Source organism: Rhamphochromis sp. 'chilingali', assembly GCF_963969265.1.
Source record: "Rhamphochromis sp. 'chilingali' genome assembly, chromosome: 2".
In the NCBI taxonomy this organism is placed as follows: Eukaryota; Metazoa; Chordata; class Actinopteri; order Cichliformes; family Cichlidae; genus Rhamphochromis; species Rhamphochromis sp. 'chilingali'.
In genome coordinates, this window is record NC_137930.1 from 25,652,798 (window position 1) to 25,680,124 (window position 27,327).

A 27,327-nucleotide genomic window follows, 5' to 3' on the forward strand; every position below is an offset into this window, starting at 1 on the left:
GTCGCATACAGTATAGTCTGTCATTGGTTTCTATGCTGCTAAAGTTTGTGGACGGAACATCTGTGTTTTGTCAACTCTCTGATTGATTTATTGGTTAATGAGTGAGCTGGTTGAACAAGACCTGTGATGGATCTCCTCTGACCCATGCAATGCTCTGTGAACCTTGGAACGGCTGTTTTAAAAATACACAACCATTATGGTCGTATACTGAGTAATAATGCATAAAAGGGTATGTTGGACACATCAGGAGATCTCACAGTTCATATGTAGCTACTGTGCATTAATGACCAAAGTGGATATATGAATAAAATCAGAATATATGTTAAATCAATTGTGGACCGTAACATTTCCAAGTGTAGTAAATGCCAATCACATTTACCAGCCCTGCTCTTCCAGCTCATCCCGCAGTATCATCCAAAGCGTATGCTGTAAACGATAGATGAAGTGTGAAGAATACCACAGTTTTTAAATCACACTGTTTGTTAATTATGTTCAGGAAAAAGTCTCACAGACAGTTTTATGTATCTTAACTCCAGTCCGAGATATCCTTACCGTGTGCTAGTTATGCTGAATCTGCCTCTTAATCGATCCCACGTTGTTGTTTGTTTAGTTTTAAGAGGTGTGCTTCTCCTCATTAAAGTATATAAAAATAGGCATTTACTTTTTAAAAGGTAGATATGGTTATGGTTTTGTTGTTCAGCATTTGATGGCAGCAAGCATAAAGAGCACAGGTAAAAGAAAAAAAAAGGACAGGAGGTGAGACACAGCGAGACTGGGGGTTAATTAGTAAATGTATGATCACTCAGTAAGTTTCTAAAGACTTTTGCAGGTCTAAGATGATGCTTCTTTGTGAGAAACAGAAATAGGGCTTCGATTTGAATCATTAACACTAGCCACAACTCGATAATTGACAATAATAAACCCATGCCCAAACATTTAAAATGTTCTTCTTTTAATGAGCAACGTATCTTTATATCATATCTTAGTCAGCATTGAAGTGCATTGATTAAAAAGTAAGTGCAAGTACAGGTTCTGATGCATTCATTTTTACTAGAGGATTAAATTATTTGCAACGTGGCCCCAAAAAATAGTCATTCTACAGGGGCACTCTGCAAAGGAAAACCATTATAGTTGATGCTGTTTCTAACCTAAAAGATATATGTTGTTTTCCTCATTTCAAGCTTTTAAAGTTATCTCTGAGTGACAGTGTGTAGGAGCGATTTTCATCTGGCTTCTGCTGTCAGCTCACTCCAGTCCGTAAACCGCAGCATTTTTCCTCAATATCACTGCCATGCTCCCTGACTGATTTCTCAGTGGTTTCTCGGTTTCCTTTGAGGAACACAGAGACTGAATCAAGCCAGCAGAAGCACAAAGTCTGTGAGAAGCACTATTTTAGTGCAATAGTTTCACACTTGGTAACTCTGCTACCTAAAACTGGCTACCTCTGCATAGAGATGGAGAAGAGTTCTTATCACAGCCCCATCGATAGGCCTTTTAGTTGTTACTGAGGGAAGCGCCATTATTTTTATGTCACCAGAGCAAGGATAACAACATCTTTTGAGGTAATAAAAAAATAAATAACAGCATGAAGTTATCCATTAAAATGTATTGTCCCCAGTATCTTGGATTCTGTCATCAGAATTTGGATAATACTTATTGAAACCATAAGGCTTTACGATAAATGCAACTTGGCCATATGATGGCAAAAGTCTCCAGTGGAGGCGTTCCCCCTGGACTCTAGCTGCTCTCGGAGGAGGTGGGCGGTGCCGTGGAGGACGACCTCCGCCGGGACACTGACTGTGAGCGCTCAGGGCTGTGTTTGTCATAAGGCTGGAGCTGCACCTCCAGGAAGTCCCTGTGCTGCTGGCTGATGACCTGGCTGATGAGTCCGGGCAAAGCTTGCAAGTTACTCAGTAGAGTCTCCAGCTTCGTCTCCAGCAGGGCAATCCTTTTCTCCATGTCCTCCCCTCTCTCATTCAGGTCTGATACCATGTCATACATGATGTTCTGAGTCTGGAATAGGAGAGATAAAACAAGCTTATTGTTAACATTTTCAAACCGACGTTACTTTTGATGGACCACCAGAAAATTTATTATACATTAAAAAAAATAGGGAAAATGCATTTTCATCACATCAAGATGCACTGATAGTTCTGAAAAGAGAAGAAAGAAAACTGGTTACAAGAGGCTACGAGTGCTAAAGATTCACTGTTCAAACACATCAAAGTCAAAGTAAAGAATGACTTTAAAATAATAAACTGATGTATATCTATTTGTACGTCTGTCTGAAAACAATACTCACATTCTGCCTGCAATTTCAATGTCAGAAATCGTGAATAAACATCAATGGCGCTATGCTGTGTAAAAGTGCAATAAAAGTTCAGCTAATATGATGCTTCCACAGTCTGAGTCAGATCTATAAAGCTCACAGTTTCAGATGTTACAGGCTTTTTTCACTGTATTGCACAATATTTGCTTGCTAAACCAAGATAGAAGGAAGAAAAAACTCACCATCACATTCAAAGTATTTTAGGATTTCATGTTTCTCTTAAATGACAACAAAAAATGTTCATGACTGAGTGCAGTAATGACTCGAATACACTCAACAGCCACTTTGTTAGGTACACCTGCTCCACTGCTTGTTAATGCAAACTTCTAATCAGCCAGACTGCTTTGAGTTGATAGGATGGCAACAGGAAGTCAAACAACTCCTCGTTACAGCTAAGGTATGCAGAAGAGCATCTCTGAATGAACAACATATTGATGAGCTACAGCAGAAGACCACACTGGGTGCCACTTCTGTCAGCTAAGAACAGGAAACGGAGCTACAATTTACTTGTAATGGTGTGGAGGATATTTTCTTGATACACTTTGGCCACTTAGTACCAAATGAATATTTAAATGCCACAGCCTAACTGAATATTGCTGCGGATCTTGTCCATCTCTTTATGCCCTTTATGGCCACAGTGTGCCCATCTGCTAATGGCTGCTTTCAGCAGGATAGTGCACCATGTCATGCTCCTCAAATCATCAAAATTGTACTCAAACGCCCTCCACAGTCATCACAACCTAATCCAATAGAGCACCTTTGGGATGTAGTGGGATGTGAGATTTCCATTATGTGCAGCCAACACATTTGCAACTGTGTGATGCTGTCATGTCAATATGGATCAAAATCTCTCAGGAGAATGTTTCCAACTTCTTGCTGAATCTGTATCCCGAAGACTTAATGCAGTTATGAAGGCAAAAAAGGGTCCACCCTGGTATTAGCAAGGTGCATCTAATAAAGTGTCCAGTGAGTGTATACACCTTACGCCACACACGAGATCAGCCTGTACAGAACCTGCATTATATGACAGGATGGTGATTGCACCAATGCTTCAGTTTATGTGTCAGGCTGCACGCTGTCGTAATACTGCACGGTAAGATGTTCCTGCGCAGGCTTCTTGAGCTGAATCAACAGTTCAGATTTTACAAACTGCTTTATGATACTGCCATTTTATCCATCTTGTCTGCAATGGCTTGTGTCTCACCCAGAGAAACCTTCACCATCCTTCAAAATAAGGTCAGAGGAACATTATTGGGAGCACAGTATCTACCGTAAACTGATCTAGAAGGGTGAATTTTATTTGGACAGTTTACAGGAGCTTTATGTTTTCATGCAGACCAGAGTACATTAGTTTGTGACCTTGAGGAGACAGGAAAGGTGCCTGCTGACTTCACATAATGCTCTTCTGATGCATCAGCCATCTCATAACAGGCTATTAAAAAACAACAACAAGAAAAGAAAAACAAACAAACACACAAACAAACAAACAAACAAAAAAACCTCCATGAAAATTATATAACTACCGTATAACTACTCTTCTCTAAAACGGTTTGGGCTTCCAAAATAGTCAGCAACAGCCTAAGAAATTCATGTCACATTCCAGATGAGAAGTGGTGGTGAGGCTGCTGGAAGGTGGTCTCTGAGGTACTATTCAGTGCAGGACTAATAACCCCTGGCAGCTTAGAGGCGATGTCATCCATCACTTACCTTGTCCTCTTCTGATTTGAGGCGGGGATGATGGGATAGCTTGTTTATATGAATCAGTGAGGACTAAGGAAGCCATGACACTACTTAACCTGACAACTGTTGTTAGGGTTGTGCTATTAATATCAAATCAATCCAATAAAGGTCTTTTTCCTCTTAGTGTAATTAAGAAATGATTGCATCCAGGCACAGGCCTCCAAGTTTCAAACCGTGAAATGAAAGGAGAACATGCTCAAATAAGGTGGAATGGATGATAGAGAGCAAGAAAACCATTAGTAGATCATTGAGGAATATATGTGATGGAGCAAGAATACAGGTGGTTAATAGACATCCACTTGGGCTGTAATGTAAAACCGCAAATTGACATTATAAACCAATTTCTGTACAAGACGAGGGAAGAAGCGCGAGCAGAGTGGCAGAGATGGTTGTTAAAGCCACTTGAGTGAGCACTTTTGTAATTTAAGGATATGTACTGGAAAAAATGAAAAAGAAAAAAAAATCCTGTGGAAGGAAACTGCATTCAGCCAATGTCACATCGTTTATGTCACGCTGGATGAATAAACAGGGTCTGTATAAGTGACTCTGGAGGAGATAATGAAATAAGGGGATACGTTATGATCTGAGGAATTTCACTGTGCACTGCAGTGGCAATGCATCTTCCAAAAAGATATGTTCAGCTCTATTTAGCTCCGTCTTTCCACCGAGAGCGTGAAAAGACTGAAGCCACACTGCCCTCCTATGGTTGCAGACTCATACAACACTGGCCATAAGCCACCTTACTCAATGTCACGTCGCAGGTTTCCGTGCTGTTTTACAGCATGAGGTGATTAGGCAATATTAACTAATACCTTTCATGACATGCTGGCCTGAATCCAGTTTGACTGTGGTGTACTTTTGAATGTCAGAGTGCTCTGCTTTTCTCTCCTCTTTTTCTCTGCCTTTATTTCTGGCTGAATCATCAGATCACAGTGTGTCTCCCTTTCCAGGTTACTGTTTCTGCTGTGTCAGGCTGGCGCACTGCCTGGTCTTTCCCTAAGGTTTGTCGACTTCTGTTTAGTGCATCTGGAGACAAACATCAGAGAATACATAGAGGGAAAAACTGTGCCGGGTTTCTCATTACTCCCATTCAGTAATTTTTTTGTCCCGGGGACAGTGATTTACACTGCAAAATGAAGATGCGTTATTATTTCATACCCCAAGCAAATTGAATTCCAGGTGAGCGCAGTCAACCGCAATCAACACACAGATTGTAAAGCCTGTCTGTTTATTTGACACCTGTAGACTTTGATTTATATTAGAAAACACAACTAATTCAGCCAGTCAGCTAGCATGCATCGGATTCAGCCACACAGAGGGAGGAAACCTACAAAGGCAGCAGTGTACTGTTAGTCTAGCTTACCTTAGCAAGGTCCACTAGTGAGTTTGCTTGGTCATTCAGCTTGCGTTGCTCCATTTTAACACTTCTCAATCTGAACACAAGACCATTCAGAACCCAATAAATTAACGCTATTAGTGTCGATATGTTTTTTCTTTTTCTTTTCTTTTTTGTTCTTGTTGTAAATTTGTGCACACACAAGGCATACACATGAAGAACACTCCCAGGACATGCATGGGATATGTGTAGAGAATGCAGGGTTTGGAGGGGCAGTCTGCTTGGTTGAGCTGCATGCAAGTGGAAAGGAGACCACAGAGAAAGAAAGGGTGGGGGGGAGGAGAGGGAGCTGCCACGGGGGGTGAATGAAATCAGCTCTGCGTCCTACTCAACCAATACACACCACAAGGGAATGGGGGTGGGGGGTCATATCTGGGTACAGTGTAAACAGCATTTATCAAGTCCTACTGTATGTCTTCTTGACATATGAGATTAGAAAACATCAACAGCAAGGGTAAAAAGGTCAGCTGTTGTTCCTGTAAAGTTCCCTTCTGGTTAACTTTTTTCTCTTTACTATTCCCATTTAGTCACTCAGAGAGCCAAAAACATCACACACTGTTTTGTATTAACACAGAGGGTAAAGTTTAACCTTTAAACAGCAGCTATGAGCCTGCTTCCCTTTTGAGACTTTCCAATATTCCCATTAGAACAGAGAAAATCGTGTCATGGTGACAACTTTTTTTTTTCTTTCTTATTTTTTCTTCTCTCTTTTTTTTTAAGTGACAACTTAAAGAATCGTTTTAATTGTTAATTGCGGGCAGGAAATGAAAAGATTTTTCCAGAAACTCTCTTGTGGGCTAAAAAACCATGCAAAACGCTAATTTTTCTATCACCCAAAAATCCTACCTGCAAAGACTGAAAATTGCCTACTTTATAAAATGTGCTTAAATAATTTACAGCTCCTGTTTAATTATGCTACTGAAGCACCATTTTAAACTCTTCTTCTCAGGGGACTTAAAAACAGCAAAATGTGCACTATTGTAGAGTATTAGCCACGTGGCATCAACATATTAAAGAGGGTTTTTTTCCTTCCTCCTGAATCGCTTAAAAATAATAATACACCATTAATACAGTCTGATTCTTAGGTGATGATTGAGGGTCAAATTTTAAGATTGCTAAAGACGAAGAAATTCAAGAGTCTTCGAGGGAGACTGATATTTCATCGAGAAACTCCCAAATGTGCAGCGAAGACCAACAGAGAGTGCCACAGAAGCCACTAAAGAAAACTTCAAGCATAGGGCAAAAATGTCCTGCCACCTTAGCCCCATTATGCTTCATACAAAGAAGACTCTCAGACAAATGCAGAACAAATTTCAAAACATCACTCTTATATTCTTCTAGTTATAATGAAACAAATAAAGAAAAGAGCAGTGGTCTGCTCTAAATTACAGAAGATAATAGGTGTTCGGGGTTACATGGTTTTGTAGTTGACATGAGACCTGTTAGAAATATACATTTCACAATTGGAAGACCAATAGCTGTCAGAGGGCAGGTTGAGGTGAGGGCGAGAAAGCCTGCTGACCTTCTATTTTATATTCAAAGTATGTTTTCCACAATCAGTCACTGCTCATGGGCACTTCCCTTTGTGAACGGGCACTTTATATGCGGTTGGTGTTCATCGGGGGAAAACGGCTATGCTAAGCGTTTCAATCTCAGTTAGTGCTGCTCCACATTTTTTACCCTCTCAAGTTGCTTTATTTGTCATGACCTCCATTAAACTCATGGTGAAAAGAAATGCAAATTATTCTTCAAAGTAATGGTGGATGGGTCTGACGTCTTCTTTTTTTACCCCCCCCCGTCGCCCTTGTCCCTGCTGACCATTCACACTGTTGGTCACAGTTGCAGCCTCTCGAGCACAAACGGGATTTCTTCAAGGCTTTACCCTGACCTTCCTCTTAGGTCACTTCCCTCTTTGTTCAATTCGCTGATCTCTGAGCTAACAAGCGCTCACTGTCCTGCTTTTTTTTTTTTTTTTTTGTCCCCACTATGGTTCCTCCTTCAGCCTTGCGCATGGAAAAAGACTTCCTCCCCAAAGGGAGACATTTGATTTCACAGCCGTTATGGCCTAAAACATTCTGCAAGACATTTGGCTAGCACTTGTGTCATACCGTGCCTCTAGCACGAGTCATCCAAAGGACCTCAGTGTTGTTGTGTCTCCAAACTCTTCTTGCATGGCAGCTGCATGTCGTTGCTATTATGCTGTTTACCAGCCATGACAACAACAATGGACTGGCATCTCTGCTACTGTGTCATCCAACAGGGAAATGGAGGAAATGTAGCTGCAAATGTCGTAACAGGCGTAACAATGGTTCCACTTGCCGAAAGATGACCCTGAGCCCTGATCTGTGCGAGCGTGGCCGCTTGGGCGTATCGCATGACTTTTTGGGGTATCACAGAACGTACACGTCTGCAGGCTAATGCCACTCTGGTCGTCATCCTTCGGTAGGTGAAAGCACAGTCGATTGGAGTTTAATCAGTTGCTTTCTGATTAAAGATCAAAAGTCTCATCACATCCATGCAGAAATGGAAAGAAAAACACCCTCCATCATTGATAATTGAAATTCACTTAAACTGCATCTGTGGGTGTGTATACAATGTGCAGCGCATATCTGTTCACTAACAAGGTGCCTGTACCGGTGATTTAAATCAGACAAAGAAAAATGTGATGCTGTGTGTTTCGTCAAACTGACATGCCAACTAAGAAAAACACACTTTTAGCAGGTGTGACTGGGTTGTGTGAAGCAAAGATTTTTGAGGGATGAATTTCACTTATCAAATGAGGGAGTGTAATTTTTTTTTTTTTTGGTAGTTATTGGGTTCAAGGACAAGCTCTCGTTAGCATGCACACAACAGGTCTGTATCTACATGAGAGGCGAAGACTTACTTTCGAGCTCTATTGCATTGTGTCGACACAAACAGGAAAAACAAAAACAAAACAGGAACAAAAAGGAAACATGAAGTAGACAAATGAATTATTACAATATCAGATAAACATAGTCAGATGGCAAACTGTGTTTGCTCACGTCTGGCTGCTGAAACCCTCATCGCTACACTGTCACCTGTGAAGAGCAGCCACCGCTTCTCCTGACTTCCCTCATCTTGAAACCAGTTTGTCATTTTACCCTGCGTGGACCGTTTCTGGTGGTTGCAGCTGTTTTTGTTCTCTGAATCTAATTTAGCCTTTTCTGGTCCTATCAGAAAGACAGTGAATAAAAGCAATCTTCCTGTTAATGCCGGCAAACCAGAAGTGTCTGTTTAACAACAGCTTTTACCCCCCTCAACTAATAAGGATGTGTGAGCAAAGTTTTCTCACTGTCTTACAACTTTGACCAGTAGAGGAAGTCAAAGATTGCTGTAGGCCTATTAAAAGCCTCCACTTGTTAATCCACTTCCTATTCTATATTAATTGCACGCCAGAGTTTGTCTGTCACACCCTGCGATTAGGCTACAGGCCCTACTTAAAACTCTCCCACACGAACCCCGTGAACACTCTGCCTCATAACCGAGACCGAATCTCTCTAACACAAAGAATGTGACCAGGAGATGTTGATACCACGCTGAGTGGTCGTTCTAAGCACACAGAGCAACGTGACTTTTCCCAACTGAATCTGGTTCTTTATAGATTGCACTTTAGCTCTGAGCCATTTCCATTATTAGGCTGTCCAAGAGAACAGGAGGTGGACATGAGAAGCCGTCATCAATGCCGCGAATCACCTGAACCCAACAGCAAGGGCATAATGACTCGAAAAGCAGCAACAATGAGAGAAAGCTATTAAACTGCAAGTCTGGATGCGGGTTGCAGCAGCAGCAGACAGTTTGTGTATATTTGTGTTTCCCTACCTTCCCAATAAACATCCGAATGCCGTTAAAACTTAAATGTGTGTCCAAAAGATTCACGAGCAAAGCAAAGTTGCACACAGTACACCATATATATATATGTGTGTGTGAATAAAACCACAGAAAGCAAAACAAACATACAAACAGAGGACATTTTTACTTGAGTATGAACAATATACCAGCGTATTTGCTATTATTTATTCTAATAAAGCGCCGAGGTGATTGCCAGTTAATGAAAGAAGCCTCAGTGTGGCTGTGCTGGTAAGCACTGTAAGCTGAAGGAAAACAACAGTGAGGTGAGGTTAAAATCAATACTGTTTTGGAGTGAGATAGCACTTTGGGGGTCCTTGGGGACCCACTAAAACACTAGCTGACAGGTGAATGTCTGAGCAAGCGCTAGAGGAGTAGAAACCGAAATGTGTCAGCCCTGAGGTCAGCCTGACATCTGACTCACAGCGAAGAAGACACACAAGAGTCAACCTGACAGCAAAAGGTGGAGAAATCGATATCATACTCCTGTGAATTCTGTAAAACCTGCATATTTTGAGGTAAAATGAACTTTACACAGAGTTTCTTTTTCATGATGCTAGTTTATGCCTTTTAAAAAACGGGTAAATGCTTTACAGGAATCTCCAATGAGTCATTGTGTATATATACATATATAACATTCAAACATCAGCAGAGGAAGTTGTGAAATCAGTCAAGTCAAAGCATGGTTATAAAAATACAAGATCCTCCAAATCTATGAGCACAAAGCTTTGCTACAGGTGTCAAACAATTCAGATTTCAGGTTTGTGTTGCTCTGGTGAATGAAATTGCTGAAGAAAAGTGGCGAGGTCAGGGTTAAGAGCACGGCACCTACTGGTGAATGGCTTGGAGAAATTTTCTCTGGTGCTTCCTGACTCTGGCGTGGTCCATCTTCCTCACCAGTTTAGTGTTCTTGTAGATGAGCCATGTCTCCCTGAGAACGTTCGCAGCTGTGTTTTTCACCTTAGGGTGCAAAAACAAAATTGCTTAAGACTGTAATGAAATAAAGCATCTATGACACCTTGCAGCACTTTCACTTACTCTTTTTGTTAGCTGGGTGTCCATCATAAAATTGTGAACATGTTTTTCAGCTTTGGTTAATTCCAGTTTCTTTGCCACCACAGCCACCACCAAGGCAGTGCAGCCAGCGCCCTGGGAGCCAGAGAAAATATACAGCGTTCCTTTACTTGTCAATATTTTTCAGTCACGATAAATTAGCAGCAGATCGGCTGCTTTTACATAATTAATAAGAGTCTTTCAATAGTTTCACAAGCTGATAAAAAAACAAAACAAGCATCATAATCTCACCATAATGCCAGTCAGGAGGCAGACTCCTTTCCCACAGTACGTATGTGGGACCATATCCCCATAACCAATGGTAAGAAACGTGATTGAGATCAACCACATGGCTCCAAGAAAGTTGCTGGTTATGTCCTGGTTATCATGGTACCTGTAATGAATAATAAATGTATCAGACTGACACACCTTCATGCACCTGAACAAACTGCTACTTATTTCTTTTTAAAAAAAAAGAGGTTTTAGCGACTGTAATGCCTAAAATCCAACGTTTCAGGACTCTGCAGTTTCATAATCTTTTCTTACAGCTTGTGTTAATCCTTCTATCTTGATGCTCAGACAGAGAGTGAGTATTCTATCTATTTTTAAGCCTTATCTATGTTTCATGCTGAGCAGCGCGGCATAGCATGAGAAAACTGATCCAGGCACCTCTCGCAGGCTCTCACTGTCCATGCAGCGATTATCCATAGCGAGATGGTGAAGACCAGCAGCACAGTGCCGGGGCAGATGGTCATGAGAGTCTTCATCACAAATCGCGTGTTAAAGTTAATCTTGTTGAGTGCACCGATGCTGCGGGACGAGGCATCGGTGAAGAGCTTGCTGTGCAGCAGCATGACGCGAGCGATGAGGTACAGGCGCAGGAACATGGGGATGGACAGGATGATGTCCACATCTGCATCCGTCTTGGATGCCACGTAGGAGTAGGCCAAGCGTGCCGTCCAGGTGAAGGTGTAGTTGCCTGGGATGGGGTGTATGGCGCACACCAGGATCTCCAGGCAGATGAAGAAGATGCGCTCGTATGTCATGGCTATCCTCCAGTCATCAGCTGCATTGTCCACCATAAATAGCTGCAAGGAAAGGGCACCATGAGAGTGATGAAGGGTAGAAAAAGCAATCAAACAAAAGGAAACAGCTGAAATTTTCATCATGTTGACACAGCACACTACAGGAAATCATTAAGCCCATTAAAGAGTAAACAGCAAATCGCCTCAAGCCATTAAATTACATTTTTTTTTAAAAAGAAACTGTGCTCAGAACATTTGAAGGAAGTGTAGCCAAAGAAAACGGAAAAGATTTCATGACAAGGGGAGGATGTTACAAGCTTTCAGATATTTACAGATATATACAACATCTAATGACCTCATCATGGCTTTAATGTCATATCTGTGTTTGTGAGCGCACCACACCAGGTGTGTAAGTTTTAATGCCTTAAGGAACGTTTGTTGCTATTTTTCCCATTTCCTTTAATGCCAAAGGTCTTTGTAACAAAATAAGACTGGGGCCGGGTCATGTTTACCACTGTGTTGCATCACCCCCCCTTTTTAACAACAATCTTAAAGCATTTGAGAACTAAAGCTTTGAAAGTCAAACGTTTCCCCATTTTTGCTTGATGTGGGGTCGCAGCTGCTCAGCTGTTTGACTTCAACACAGACTCACTGTTGCGATGTGTGTAAAACACTGGAAACCTCTGAGAAAGACTTCTGGATGGCAATATGTTCCTCTAAAACCTGCGTATGCCATTCAGCATTAAAGACGCTTTTGAAAATGTGGAAACCTTTGGTTGTTCTGACCACAGCAGAGTTAGTTTCCACCCCAGTCCATCTTAAATGAGCTTGGGTTCAGAGAGGATTTGTGTGTTTATTTTCTTTGATCTGAAAGCAGCTGAAAATGGGACTACTTATAAAAACGACTGCAGTTCTTAAACAGTTAATGCAATACCTTTGTTACAGCCATCGATTTAAATCTGAAAGTCTGCACTTCACCCACATCTCAATTGCTTGATTTAAAATCCACTGTGGCAGCGGACAACTTAACTGTTGGTACAGTAAACGGTTATTTCAGCATCAAATTTAAAAAACAAAATAGTCCAAAGACTTCAGATGTTCACTTATGATTGTAAACCAGTTTTCTTTAAAGTTTTACCTTTTCAACAAAACCGAGACATTTAAAGATTGTCAGGGCAGTATGGACTTTTTAAAGCTACTTTGACGTGAAAACTAAATAATGTAAAAAGAAAAAGAAAGCCAGGAAACGGCAGACTCATCAATGCTGTATAAAACAGCTTCTGCATACAATAAATTATTGAAATTTCTGGAATAAATGACAATCCTTAGTGTAAAGCATCTTAGTGCCTGTTGAATAAATTGTTCTGAAGATGACTGAAAATTTTGACTTCTTCATTAAAATGCATTAAAATAAAATATTATTACATCAGGCAATACATTAGCGGTGTGCAGTAAGCATTTTCAACTTCTAAGCAGTATACTAATGAGAACATCTGCCACCTCCACATAGCATTAGGTGCTGATCGCCTGGCCACCCTGACCAGAAGGCTGGCTGTCTCACTGGGGACTTCAGTGTGAGTGGATTTCAACACCTCCCATCGCTCTTCTCCACCCCGTCCTCTGTCATATATACGCAGGAGCTTTCTCACATGGTCATTCCTGCTGATGTCCCTTCACTCCTCTTTATCACTTTCTACAGCTATCTTCAACTCGTGTCCTCACACAACTACCAATATCAGCTCCTTCACGGTCTCCACTTCTCACGCTAAAGGTTGTAAACAGGCGATCTCAATTTTATACCTGTTGCTTTGTATTGTGAGGCTTGTAGATAAAAAGCGCTCCAAACTGTATTCCTCTCTCTGACACCTCGCACTGGTATCCCTTCTCTAATGCGCCCGCTCTATCCACTCAATCACATCAAGGTCCTGCGCCTGTACAAGCTGTCACAAGTGGCAGTAGATTTTTCACAAAACATTGTTGTCAGCAAATCCAATCGAGGTTTCCTGGCAGCTTTTTTTTTGCCATGAGAGCAGACGCCTTTATGAAGGGGGAAAAAAGAAAAGGAAAACTGCACTATTACGTGCCGTCCGAAACCTCCCTAATGTACTCGGTAATAAATTATGGGGTGTCCACTGACTTCTCAGGCTTAACTATGATATACAGTACAATGATTTTGCTTACAGCCCTCTGAAACAACATCCTGCACAGTTCTGTTCATCTTTCAGCTCAGAAATGTACAAGAATTATTAAAGTAAGAGGAACATCTTCACAATTTGTCCTATTAATGTGTTATATAATACTGAAGTATTTGTTTGCTTACTCAATGGTAAGAAATGAAAATCAAAAAATAACCCAGATATTTAATGGAAGGATTAGTTTCAGGTTATGTCGTAAGTCACAGAAAATGTATAGTTAAAAAAAAGTCATGATGCTCGCTGCAGAGGTTTTGTGCTGATCTTAATGCGAGAGAACAGCTGAAACACTGCAGTTACTGAGTCGGCAGAGCGTTAGCGAGTTTTTCTCTCTGTGCCATTCAGAGGCACTCGGTGATGCCGCTCTGTAACTTTATGTGGTCTGCAACTATGTCGTTGAGTTTCTATTGTTCATAAATGCACATGTTGCAGGGGCAACATCTCACAAGCAGTCAGGTCATCTTAAACGTGTCAGTGATATAACTCGAGAGGTGGAGCCATCAAAAAACCCTTTTGAGTTCTCGCTTGGCTTGGCTCCCAGTTAAATCTGGAATTGAATTTAAAGTCCTTCTCTTCCCATACATGGTCTTGAATAATCAGGCCCCATTTTATCTTAAACACCTCATATTAATGTATCATCCCAATAAAGCTCCTTACTCTCAGACCACTGGCTCACTTACAGGATAAAAGTAGAACGGGAGGCAGAGCTTTCAGCTTTGAGGGCCCGGTTCTGTGGAACCAGCTCCCAGTTTGGATTCAGGAGACAGAAACCCTCTCTTATTCTAAGATTAGCCTTATAACTTTAATTACTGATGAAGCATATAGTTAGGGATGAATCAGGTGACCCTGAGTGATACCTTAGTTATGCTACAATAGGTCTGGGCTGCTGGTGGATTCCCATGATGCATTAAGTGTATCTTCATCACTCACCTCTTTTAACGTGCTGTTAATGTGTTTATACATCACTCTGCATTTAATCATTAGTTATTATTGATGCCTGGCTCCACAGCATGTCTTTTGTCCTGTCCCCATCCCCCGAACTGGTCACGCCAGATGGCCGCCCCTCCCTGAGCCTGATTCTGCTGGAAGTTTCTTGCTATAAAAAGGAAGTTTTTCCTTCCCACTGTTGCCAAGTGCTTGCTCATAGGGGGGTTCTCTGTATTATTGTAGGGTCTTTACCTATAAAGTGCCTTGAGGTGACCGTTGTTGTGATTTGGCAATATATAAATAAAACTGAATTGAACTGAATAGGAGTAAAAAGATTTTAAAGAAAATTAGATGACCATTTTTAGAATAATTCATCATTTGCAGCACATAATATTAGTAAACATTGTATCTGAAGAAATCCCTACACACAAAGGACAACACTGAAAAACAAAACTGACTGGCAAAGAAAAAAACAGGTTACAGAAATGCTGCTGCATCCTCTGCTCGTGTAAGATGGACTGAGGTGAAGTGGAAAGCTGTCTGTGTTCTTATGTATCAAATTTTAAATTCATGCTTGAATTCACGCGCGCTGCTCTAACCAGGCTAAAGAGGAGAGGGACCGTTCGACTTGTTGTCTTGCTGTCAGGAAAGGCCTTATTTATTTGTGTAAGACAATGCCAGAGCCCATTCTGCGCAGAGTACACAGCACGGCTCTGTTGCAAGAGAGTCAGGGTGAAAAACTGGCCTGTCTGCAGTTCAGACCTGTCGCCTATTGAAAACATTGGATTAATAGGCAAAAAAAAAGACAACAAGAAACAGCAAGAAGCATTTGATTTACAAAACTGCAGCAGCTGGTCTCCTCGATCCCCAAACATTTAAAGAGTGTGTTGTTAGAAACAGAGGAAAACCTGATCCTAACCTTTTTAAAATGTGTAGCTAGCATTAAAAATGTGGGTGTATTTTTCAAAAACAATTATATGCCTCTCTTTTAGCATCTATTACCTTGCCCTCGCACTTTTAATCATTTATATAGGGCTTATATGATTTGCAAATCAGTCTGTCTTAAACTTTATGACAAATCATATGGTCATAATTTTCCGGACACTCTGGAGGCATACATCATGACTCGGCAGTTTGCCAGCTACTCTCCATTTAATTTGGAATTTCTCATTATAGAAGCAAAAAGAAAACTGTCCCACTCCTGAAAGGCTAATGGGATCACTGACCTAGATTGTAATTTTAGCTGTGACATGTTACCTAAAATGGAATCGCTGAAATAGTCATGTTTCTCACATCTTAAATAAAGCTCCCCATTCAAAGCGTTCATCTCAAGGACAAAGCCAGCGCGCAGAAATCAATAAGACTGCGCTACAGACGTGTACGAGTGCTCCACATGCTACAGTTCGACAGCTTCAAAGGGACTCCGAGACTACAGCTTCAGCTGCTTTAATGCAGAAACGGCACACTGCACGCTTATTATAGCTTCTGAGCCAAGAAATGTGCAGGAAATATCAGCTGTCAACAAGCCGGCACAGTACAACACCAGCCAACAACAACAGCAACAAGTCCGTGAATAAATGGTACAACAACCCCACGTAGCCTCTGCAGCTCATTTGTATTTATTCAGAAGCTACAATCAAAGTCCCCCGCCCTCCCCCAAACACAGAAAACACGTGAATTAAATTTTCAGCTGTGGTTGTTCCTATCAAATGAGCGACACTGAGCTCCTTTAACAAACTGACATCTGACAAAGAAGTGTGTAACTCTAACCACAGCTTGTCCTGTTCAGCTTTCCAGCTGAGTGTAATGTAGACATGGAAACACAAGCTGTGTCTCCACTCACACTGTGGTCTCTTACTTACAGAATTAGCTCTCTGAAAGAGGCTAAATCTATTGTTTGTACGCGGCACAAGCGACGTTTTATTTTACATTTTAAACAACAAACCGGTCGTGTCAAAAGCAGTTACAAAGTTTGTTACCTCCAAACAATGTAATTAAACATTTAGCAGGAGCTTGCATAAGGAAAGCCTACTTGGTGAGTAAAAGCAATTATGGTAATGGATGACCTGAAATACAATACTCATGGGGCTTTAACCGCACAGCATGAAATATTTCATACTCGCTGGAAAACCAGCAGTTATGACAGAGAGGCGGAAGAAACTGCATCTATGGATAAAAAATATTCAACTGTGAGGTTTATTTTTTAAAAAAAGAAAAAACTTATGTTAACAGTGTGAAAAACAAAAGCCCTGATGAGAAATAGAAGGTTAATTATTTACAGCACAGATGGTTTAAGTACTATAAAAACAGGCTATAAATATAATAATTTCAGTTACATCATAGTTACATTTTTTAATGTTAAGAATGAAAATATGAAACAATTAATAGAGGTTCAAAAAAACAAATGAGTCCACAAGTAAATCTTGTGGTGATCATTAAATTATTATTACATTTTTTATTTTATTTACATATAGACAATTACATAAATGAAAATTATAACCACAGAGACATGATTATTAAAAATATGTCCAACCTAACATGAGAATAAAATAAAGGCCTGTGACTTGAGAAACATACCTGAAAGTTTATTTTTAAGATAAAGAAGGTAAAAAGAATCTATTTCAAGCGGTAAGAGCGCCGCATCTTAACCTCGTACACAGTGGATCATTAAGATTTGAAGATGAAACAGAGGCACAGCTAGAACAGAAGAAATCATTTTTCTTTTCAAAAAAAATCTTGTGCATAGACTTTCTTTGTCGTGCTCACTGTGTGGAAATATGACATTTAAATACGGTTAATCTTTTGTAAAAGTGGCAGAAACTTTATCAGGTGTCAATTAGCAACCTAGTTGCTAAAATCAACTTGTTTAATCTGCTCAAATGCTACACGTGTATGTTACTTAGCGTACACTTGTTAACCACTTTATTAGGTACATCTGTTCAAATGCTCGTTAATGCAAATATTTCATCAGCCAATTGCATGGCTGCAGCTCAGTGCATTTAGGCTTATAGACAGGGTCAAGATGACCTGCTAGAGTCAAAACCGAACATCAGAATGGGACTGCAAGAAGATCTATGTGACACTGAATGTGGCATTGTTATCGGTGCTAGATGGGTGATGAACAGGCAACAAAAACTCAAACAACTGCTTGTTACAACCAAGTGATGCAGAAGAGCATCTTTGAATGCACAACATGTGAAACCTTGAAGCAGATGTGCTACAGCAGCAGAAGATCACAATGGGTGCCACTCCAGCTGGGAAACTAAGGCTATAATTCGGCTCACCAAAAATGGATAACAGAAGCCTAAAAAAATGTTGTCTGGTGATGGTAGAGCCAGAAATTGGCATAAACAAGTTGAAAGTGTGTATCCATGCTGCCTTGTATCAGCAGTTCAGGTTGCCGAGCATGTACTGGCTTGAGGGATGTTTTTTTGACACACATTGGACCCCTTAGTAACAGCGCCGGTCTACCTGAGTATCTTGGTGACCATGTCCATCCCTCAATGGCCATAGTGCGTGCACCCATCTTCTGATGCCTGCTTCCTACAGGATAAAGCTCCATATCACAAAACTCAAATCATCTCCTGATCATGGTTTCTTGCATATGACAGTGGCCTCATATGACCCACACAGTCACAATCTAATAAAGCACAAAGATGGGAATGTGGAGCTGAAAAATCAGCAGCAGCTGTGTGATGCTGTCATGTCACTATGCTTTAAAATCTCTGAGGAATAATTCCAGCACCTTGTTGAACCTGTACAATGAAGAATTAAAGACGTTCTAATTATAAAGGGGGATCTAACCTGGCATTAGCACCTGGTACCTAATATAGTGGCCAGTGACATTTCTAATTAGCACACAGTACAGCTCAGAGTGATGGGAATGCCATTAAGTCTGTGAGGTTATAAACTAAAGGATCAGGTAAAAAAAAAAAAGAAGAAGACAAGACCTTAATGGCATTAGATTAAAAGCTAAGGAGTCACTAAATATATTTCAGTACATCCTGGGGGAAAGACAAACATGTGCACTTTATTCAGTGGCAATCCATCCAATAGTTGCCCAGACATATTATTTGAATGTGAACTGTGTGTGGGGTCACACAAGAGATTAGGATTTATCCTTATCTGCTCAGTATGAATGCCTATAATAAAGTTTCATGGTCGTTCCTTTAATAATAAAATGGCTAAAAATTTAGTCACAAAAATAATAGATGAAAAACAGGCCTTTAAATTCTTACAATCTATATTCATCACATGGATATTGAAAGACACGTTTGTTTGTATCTATATATGTGTCCTAACCTTAACTGTGTGCCTTTATTCTAAAACAGCTCTCTCCAAAATCCCCACCTTACCTTAGGAAAAAAAACCTAAAATCAGTTCAAGAGCACAGACGTTAATCCCCTGCAATGTACAACAGAGCCCAGGGAACAGGGCACCAGCCTGTTTCTAACTCGGGCCAAATCAAAGCATCAGCGGTTTCTCTTTGACATTCATCTTGTTTTCTGATGGACTTAAAATACAGTCTAATCACTCAGAGTGCATGCCCCTTTCCCATCATCGAAAAGGCTTCTTCATGTCAGTCTGAGAGACAGCACAGCCGAATATGTCTTGAGCTCATTCCCTGCCTGCCGATGTCCTGTGTCTGCACTGTGCAGCCCCGGAGGAGCTCACCTGTGCTGCTAGCTGGGTTGGTTACTGGTTTCACTACTCTCAATATAACTAATGGAGTGCAGCTCAATATTTAATCTGTGTAATGTGGAGATGGGAACATATATCTTGTCACTGAGAATGAAATCACTCAATCTCATTAGTGAATTAGGTTGAGAGGTTCAGTCCAATTAGGCATTAATGCAATGCTTTATTTATGATATCAAAGTGAGCCACTAAGAGGCCAGTTTGCAGAATAAATCTGAAGCTTTCGCAAATTCTGTTTGCTTTCGCTTCCGAGATTAAGTCTCACATTTGCATGTGCAATTTTTCCATTCGAGCAAAGTGAAACATTTCTGAGCCAAAGTAAAAGCTCGTATAAATCTTTCTTTAAAGTGCTGTGGCTGCAGCCAAGTCGCCACACATTAATAATCTACATTCAGCTGCATGTTTGGAGTCACACACACGCACAAAAAGAGCAATTTCATAAATAATCTTCAGGATCCTCAACTCTATGGGTGGTTTGGTATCTGTGCCCTTGAAAGGCGGTACGTTCAGTGAAAACATTGAGGTCACCAGCCAGTGGTGGTTATCTGACTCCAGTCTGGAGTCTCAGGTAGAGGACAGATTTCACTGTGAGAAATTTAGAGTGTCTCCTGCAGTTACACCATATCTCTGACACATACGCAGCACTCAGGGGCAATCTGCAGAGCACAGCCAAGTTTGGCTTTGGCAGAATTTTGCTGGCACAGTTTGGGTGACGCGTTGTTGTTTTATCTTTTCCGCTGAACCGAAAAATGTAATATTGTGCGACTGTGAAACATCAGCGCAGACCCTTATCGCAAAAGTACACATCAAAGACAAAAAAAAAACCAACCCAGCCCCCAAAGCATTTTGCATTAGTTTAAGAGAACTCAGCAGAACTGTCATCACAAGGTAGAGTGACACAGCAGTGGCCTTAACACAACACTTTGATGTGAGAAGAAGAGGGAAACTTGCAAAATGTCAGTTTGTGTTCGCTTAGAAAAACAGAGAGAACTCATCAACCACCTCAGCAGCTTGCAGCTCATATCAGACTCTGACAAGGACAAGTCAAAGTTAGGAAAGAGCTACACACTCAATGCAGCTGTGTTAACTTCCACAACACAGCTGCATTGCCTAACTAAGAAGTCTAAAAATTACTCATCTGGAAATATTAAGGAGACGTATAATGAGATTCATGCTTCCGGCTCTTTATCAAAGCTGGTGTGTAGAGGGAGGAATACATATAATTTTCCTTGTGGACACTAAAAACAAAACAAAAACTAAGGACAAATCTTTTTCTTTTTTTTTAAGCACACTCAGCTCAGTAGGTCACTCCTCACTGCCAATGCAGCACAGCAGTTGTATCCCTAAACAAATGACAGCCTGTGTCCGACCTCTCTCCTGCCTGCTCAGAGTGACCTTTTTTTGAGTTTTCAGTCACTCTGCGCAGAACAAACTCTGTGTTGTGGAAATCAGAGAGCGCAGACTTTACCGAGCTTGACAAGTAAATCAGTTTTAAGGGGCTAGAAGTGGTGGGGAAACCATTTCATCACCCTGACTTATGCCTCTACATCTGACAGGCATCTGTGAGTACACATGGATGTGCATGCATAATCTACTTCACTGCAGGAACAACATTTCCCACATGGCAAAGTGCACTTTAGAAACAGCAATTCATATTGCAACATTGCAAACACATTAGGCTCTCGTAGAGGCGTAAAAATGAAGCGCGGGGATGTGGATGGGGAGGGCGTGTTAAACCTAAGAACATTGCATAAAACCGAATAACACAACAGCTGACAGAGTGCTGATGCAGTAATGCTAAATAAGGATTCAGTCGATGGGTGTGTTTGTGTTTTGGTGGGCGCGGTGGTTTTCAAACTTTTTCTCCAGGGGACGTCATTTGCAGATAGAAAATAAAAATATTTGGGTTGGTGAAGCTCTACATGGGAAATCTATCATTTAAAGCGATTAGTTTCTGAACTCAGGCTCTAATGTCAAATATTTGGAGTAGCCACCCCTCATTTCTTTACATTTTGTTAGGAAAATGGGAAATAGATGCAGAAATTGTCTAAACAAATATAGAAATAGAGCTTGAACTCTTTTAGACAAGCTTTCTCATAATTACTTTTGTCTTCAAGAATAGTTTCCAGGCTTCTTGTTAAAGCGCTGCTTTGGATGCTGACATGGCAGAGCCTCCACTGTGTTTACAAAAGGCTGTAGACACTCTTTGCATCAGACCTGTTGCCACTGAGACTATTTCTGATGAGTCTTCAGTGAACTGTACACGAGTAAACTGGAGTGTCAGATGCATCTTTCAGGTCCTGCGTCAGGTCTTTGTTGGATTTTTTTCCAATTTGTCAAGGACACAACTTCCAGAGCTGTAGAGAGTTTTTTTTAGACCTGCCACTTCTTGTTTTGTCCTCCACTGCCCTGTTTCCTCAAAATTTTAAAGACACGCTCCACAGCATGCTGAGTTATGCCAAGTTTTCAATTAATAGCTCTTTAGGAATCACCTTTTGTTACAAAAATCCTATTTTAAGTCTGCCAAACTGGTTCAGCTAAAGAAACGGGAACAAAGGATGAGCTTTTGTGACAGGCTGCTAGCAACAAAGTGTCTAACAACTCAATTCAATATTCATTCTTTGCTAAGTTGTGTGTTATGTGTAGACACAACACCGGCTGATCCTTGAGTTAGGTGTTTTTTAATACTTGAATGATTCATGCAGTAGGTAAAAATATTCCTCTGAAAATGGGCAATGTCCAAAGAAAATCTTTAAAACACCTCCATCCTGGAGAGCTATTGTTCAAGAGCACTTTAAAAAATTACACATCTTGTTCCTTGGAAAGAAAATATGAAGCAATTGTCGTTGGCTTTTGCATTGTAGTGCACATTTACATTGACTTCATTCATGGGAAAATACTGTACTTTTTGCTTTGTTACACTTACTACTTGGCAGCCTTTATGTGAGGTAAACAAAACATGGTCAAAGACAGAATGATTCAACTATCAGAAAGTTAGTTGGCAACTGATTCCTCTTTAGGTTTAGACTATTTGATAAAACACGAGTTTTTAGATGTTATGTTGTTCATTTCTTTGCAGCGAAAGCTTCTACTTCTGATATTTTAGGTAAACTTCCTAATCACATTTATAGATACATAAGAAACACTTTCAGTAGCTTTACTTTCAGCTGAGCTTTTAAAATGATTGACTTTATATGATTTTGTACTTTGTTGTTAATACTTGTATAGCATCTGATAACCTCTTTGCCACTGCCAGATTTCCCTGTGTGAATTTACGAATCACTGAAAATTTACCAGTCAGTAGTCGTATTCTTCCACCTGTTAAAGTAATGTTTCTGACTTTGGAGAAGCTTTTCTCAAAAGACTTTCCAAAACTGCCAGTTAAGCAGATAATCAAGTTAAAAATTAAATGCCAAATTAAAAATCAAGAACCCCCCTCCCCCCCAAAAAATTCTCTTGTTTCAGCTCGTCTGGTGTGACAATTTGCTGGGTTTTGTTTGTATTACATCACTGTCAGTGTTTGCAAGCATTGTACAAAATCTCTGCATTTAATAATGGAAAAAAGGCTAATTCAGCACCAATAAACGACACCAGATTATTTAGAGATATAGTGAAGACTTAATGATATAAAATCGGAAGTAACATGATGTCACGTAGAAAAATGCGCATTTAAATCCATCCATCTCCATCAATCCTAACTGCAAAGACACTAAAGTCCAGGTGAAACTGGACATACACACTGAACATATCACCAGTGCATCACATGACTAATATCTACACCCAAACCAGTTTAGAATCACCAGTTAACCTAACATGCATGCCTTTGGACATTTGCACTCAGCACAGTGCCTGCAGGTGACCAGGTTCAATCTCAAACCTTCTTGAAGTGAAGTGAATGTGCTAACTGTTGTATCACCCCAATTTAATCATCTATCAAAATATTGGCAATGGTAAAATTTGCATTGGACAAGTTTATGTCGTTCCTAATGCACCCGACGTAGCACCTCACTGCTAATAAAAAAGTCAACCTTCAATCAGGATTTTCAATTTGGGGCATTACACCTTCATTTAGTCCTGATATTTAAATGTTTAAGGATTCAATCTGGAGTCTGTTTCAGTTTATCTTCCTTAAACAAAAAATAAACCGAAAGAAAACAATCAGTTTGTTTTTTTCACAAGTGTATTGAGTAGCAGGCAGCACACGGACAGAGAAAATCAGAAAGAAAAACACATTTTATCAGCTCTCTCCGGTCTCTCTCTGTTCTGTGTGCTTGTGTGTACTTGCGTTTACCATCAGCAAGGCAGATTCAGAATTAATTCAGCCGTCTACACATGTGCATGTGTACGTTTTTGAAGGCACATATGTCAATCTGCAGGAACCAAAAAAGCCACAACTGGAACAAAAAACAGCAACAATTGACACAAAAGAGCCTCAGGCAAGGAGGGATGGGAGCAGCTGTTGTGGTGGATGTTGAAGTATAACAGTGTGAACTGGATTTAAATAGTGAGACAAAGTCAGTTCCAGGGACTGGTTACTCCCAAAGGGAATGTGATGAATTAGAGGACAGACCTTCTAATCAACTTGTATATTTACAGAGCAGGTCTAGTGAGTAAGACTGCGGTGACTTGATAATGTTTTCTGACTCATCAAAGTGTTCCAGCTTCTACTTCAGTCAGCGTGAATATGTGGCGAATTGCAATAATCAGCTGTGAAGAAACAACTGCCTTAATAAAGTTTTCTAGGTCAACAAAGGAGGAAATGTCTTTTATAGCAAAAAGAGAGCTATGCGGGGTGAAAAATGTTGTGGATATTGACGTGACTGTCAGAGGGGACTTGATCAAAGATGTCTGAGCAGCCTGCCTGTGTGTTAAATATGCATCTGCTGACAATTAAAGGAATGGAAAGAAATCCTTGCTTTAGAGCTAAAATAATCACTTGCGCTCAGGAAACAGCGGTTCCTCAGAGTCATTTTAAGCAGAGAAAAGAGATTTCAACTTCTTGAATCCATGTTTATAATATACAGATGTGTTGCTGTAACATTGCAGCAAGGATATATATACATAAAAGTAGTCTCAGCGTCTCAGCAAACTGGTTTCCTGTGAATGGGAACAATAACCGCGTGGCTGATGCAGGACTAATTTGATACCTCTACCTAAATAGAAACATGCTGTGTACAAAGAATGTCTCTTTACATCAAAACTAAATTGTTACACCGGCCGGCAGCTGCATAAGCAAATGGTGAAAAAAAGCTCTGTTTATGGATTTATTTATTTGCTCTGTATTTTAGCAGAAATATCCAATGGCCAAAAAAAAGAGGAAGAAGAAGAAAAAAATGGGTTTGATACTTTCATACCAACGTATGATTTTCTTTCTAATTTATACACAGATCCTGGGAACCATCTGCAGGGGAAATGAAACAGCTTCTGTTGTACGGTGAAATATGATAATGATGCCTTTCTACCATCTCTTATGAAGAAAGGTTTACAATGAGAGATCTCAAGGCAGTGACACATTTTACTGTTGGGCTATTTTAATGACTGATCCTCTCCTGGGGTTTGTAGCTGCTAAATATACCAACAAAGCTGATGAAGATTCTGTTTGCCAGATGCAAGAGGTAAGAAGTGATGTTTTATCAAAGTGTAATGCACTATTTCATAAACAAAATGAGGCTACGTCTTGAGTTTGAGACTATAGACTGGCAACAAAGTGAAGAAATAAGGTCAGATGAAAACAGCTGGATCAGCTTTTACAGTTCAGCTGAAGGCATTTTTAAAATCACCCTCTTGTGCAAAGGTAAGAAACTCCATTAACATGATTAAACATGGCGTTGTTTAGTATTTGAGAAAATGCTTGGGTGGTGTTTCTTTTAAGGTGAAGCTTTTCCCATTTAGGTGAATTTAAAAAGAAAGAGACAGAAACACATCAGGCACATGGAAGCCGTCTGGCATGCAACGGAGGCCCATGCTGCAGGAAGTGAAAATTTGTGGCAAAGACATGAGTACTGAAGCACAGTAATGCAACAATGCTCCGAGGCATGGTCATAAAACTGTCATGTTGGAGTATCTCAGGCTAATAATCATTCATCCACTCAACCCTGCGAGGAGTTCCTTAATCTTCCCAATATCTATAATGAACTGTTAATGCGGCTTCAATAGCTGATGATTAGGCCTACAACAGCACCAGTGCAACAACCTCTTCCATCATTTACACACTCACAGGGCTGCAGAAAGTCTTTGATTCTTTGAAAGAAAAAAAAAAGATGGCAAAGAAACAAACACACATTTCACATGTTTCACAATGTTCATGCATTAAATGCACAAAATACTTAAATCTGACACTAAATGAGCAGCAATGACTTTAAAATCAACCTGTAACAGTGTAAAAGAAGGGGAAAAGTGTGCAGAAATACAGCAGATTAGACATAAAACTGATAAAACATGCTTTGATTAAAACAAAAAACAAAAAAAAAAAACAACAGAGTGCATCAGCATTACCTGTATCTCCCTTGCATGGTAGATGATAATCAGCCCCAGGAGAATGATTGTAGAAAGGCTTATCAGGCATTTTAGAGCTAATGAATATAGGGATTCCTGCAAAAGAGCAAGGACAGTAAAGTCAAAGAAGACACAACAACATGACAGAAGATCTTGTCTTACATGCTGGAGTAACTCCTACTAATGTGCCAAAATAAATAAATAAGTAAGTAAAAACGGCACGATTTAGCTTTTTAGGACACAGTGCAACAAATTCTAACATTGCAGCTTCTTCTCCCATTCATTTTTTTGGAGGTGATGGTGGTGGGGGGTCCCCTTCATGGCTGGACAGCTGTGGGCCTGCGTGCCTGGGACCTGCCTGAGAACACTTTATCCTACCACAAGTTGTTTAACGTTAAAAACACTTGTTTCGTGAGTCACATGTCCCCTAAATCAACTCTAGCCTACATGGGACTGCGAGGCACGGACTTTGAGTGGGCTATACGCACCTTTCCATACGCTCCCCATGAGAGTTCAGTCTCTATAACCATAACAACGATCCCAAACATCCCAAAGATTAAAGCATAGTCGCTGAGCCGTTTCCTTTTCTCAAACAAGGCCCTCCTGTGCCCCAGCTTCTCCCCAATGTTCTGGTTCTTCTTTTTACCCGATTTGGCCCCGCTGTGGCTGCAGCCTCCCCCTCCGTCTCCCGATGCGTAAGGCATCAGGGTGCTTGAATTATTCTCCGGCTTGGATACTAAAGTGTCCGACGCATCTGCGGCGGAGATGGGCTGCAAAGGCTGGGACTCGGAATCAAACTCGTGTATGTTTCTGCGGGACGAGCTCAAGTTGCTCAGCGGCCGCATTACGCCGCCGTTGTATCTGCAGCTGCTCATGGCTATTTCATTGTAGGAGTTACTGTCTTTGTGGCTGCTGCCCAGGCTGCCCCGCTGCCTATCGCGGCAATGCTGCTGCTGCTGCTGATGGTGAGGATGATGATGATGATGATGATGTCTGGATGAACTACCATGACTAGAAGGTGTGAACTCGCAGACACTGTACTGGCAGCCTTGCCTCGAAGACGTTTCCGAAGGTGCCCTTAAAGTTCCCACAGTGGCCGGCGACGTCCCGCGAAAGACGAGGCTTTTTCTCGCATCACAGGTGCAATTATTGCAGGTGCAGCATTGGTCGTGCTGCTTGCCGAGGCGATCCTCGCGTCCGCAGTAGTGCTGGTACTTACAGTGCTGGAGCTGCTGCTCTGGGAAGAAATCGTTCTGCAGCTGTAATGGGGTTTCCATGTCAGTGCTGCTTTTTAAAGCAGCGACCAGGCGCCACAGAGCCCCCGACAAAGGGCGTCACGGTCCTTACGGGAGGACAGAGCTGCTGCATGAATAGATCCATTTCGGCTCCGGTAGATGTGTGAGAGGAGCCTCCGATTGGGCAGAGGGGACCAAAACAACTGTCTCGACGTCATGAAAAGGTTGCAACCACAGGAACTGAAGCCCAGCCTCGTTTCATTCTCATCAATATAAGCGAGTGAATTGTTGCTTCCCCCCACCTGCACTGTCACACCTTTACAAAGACACACAGGGAAAACTTACTCAAGGTGTGTGTGTTTTTTATTTC

General features: G+C 40.9%; 1 protein-coding gene across 3 annotated transcripts; it reads right to left on the reverse strand.

Moving 5' to 3' along the window:
* Nucleotides 1-27,103, reverse strand: kcnn2 (potassium calcium-activated channel subfamily N member 2). Of its 3 annotated transcripts, XM_080876690.1 has the most exons (8): nt 26,211-27,103; nt 25,723-25,818; nt 11,055-11,473; nt 10,638-10,779; nt 10,371-10,481; nt 10,165-10,292; nt 5,433-5,502; nt 1-2,013 (listed from the first exon to the last, which is right to left on the reverse strand). In XM_080876690.1, exons 1-8 carry the CDS (start codon nt 26,997-26,999, stop codon nt 1,738-1,740), a joined length of 2,031 nt encoding a protein of 676 aa, XP_080732816.1. In that variant the 5' UTR covers nt 27,000-27,103; the 3' UTR covers nt 1-1,737. The 3 variants fall into 3 exon arrangements, with proteins under 3 accessions (XP_080732816.1, XP_080732814.1, XP_080732815.1); XM_080876688.1 differs by lacking the exon at nt 5,433-5,502 and having other exon boundaries at nt 1,831-2,013; XM_080876689.1 differs by lacking the exon at nt 1-2,013 and having other exon boundaries at nt 2,022-8,358.
* Nucleotides 27,104-27,327: the final 224 nt, after the last annotated feature.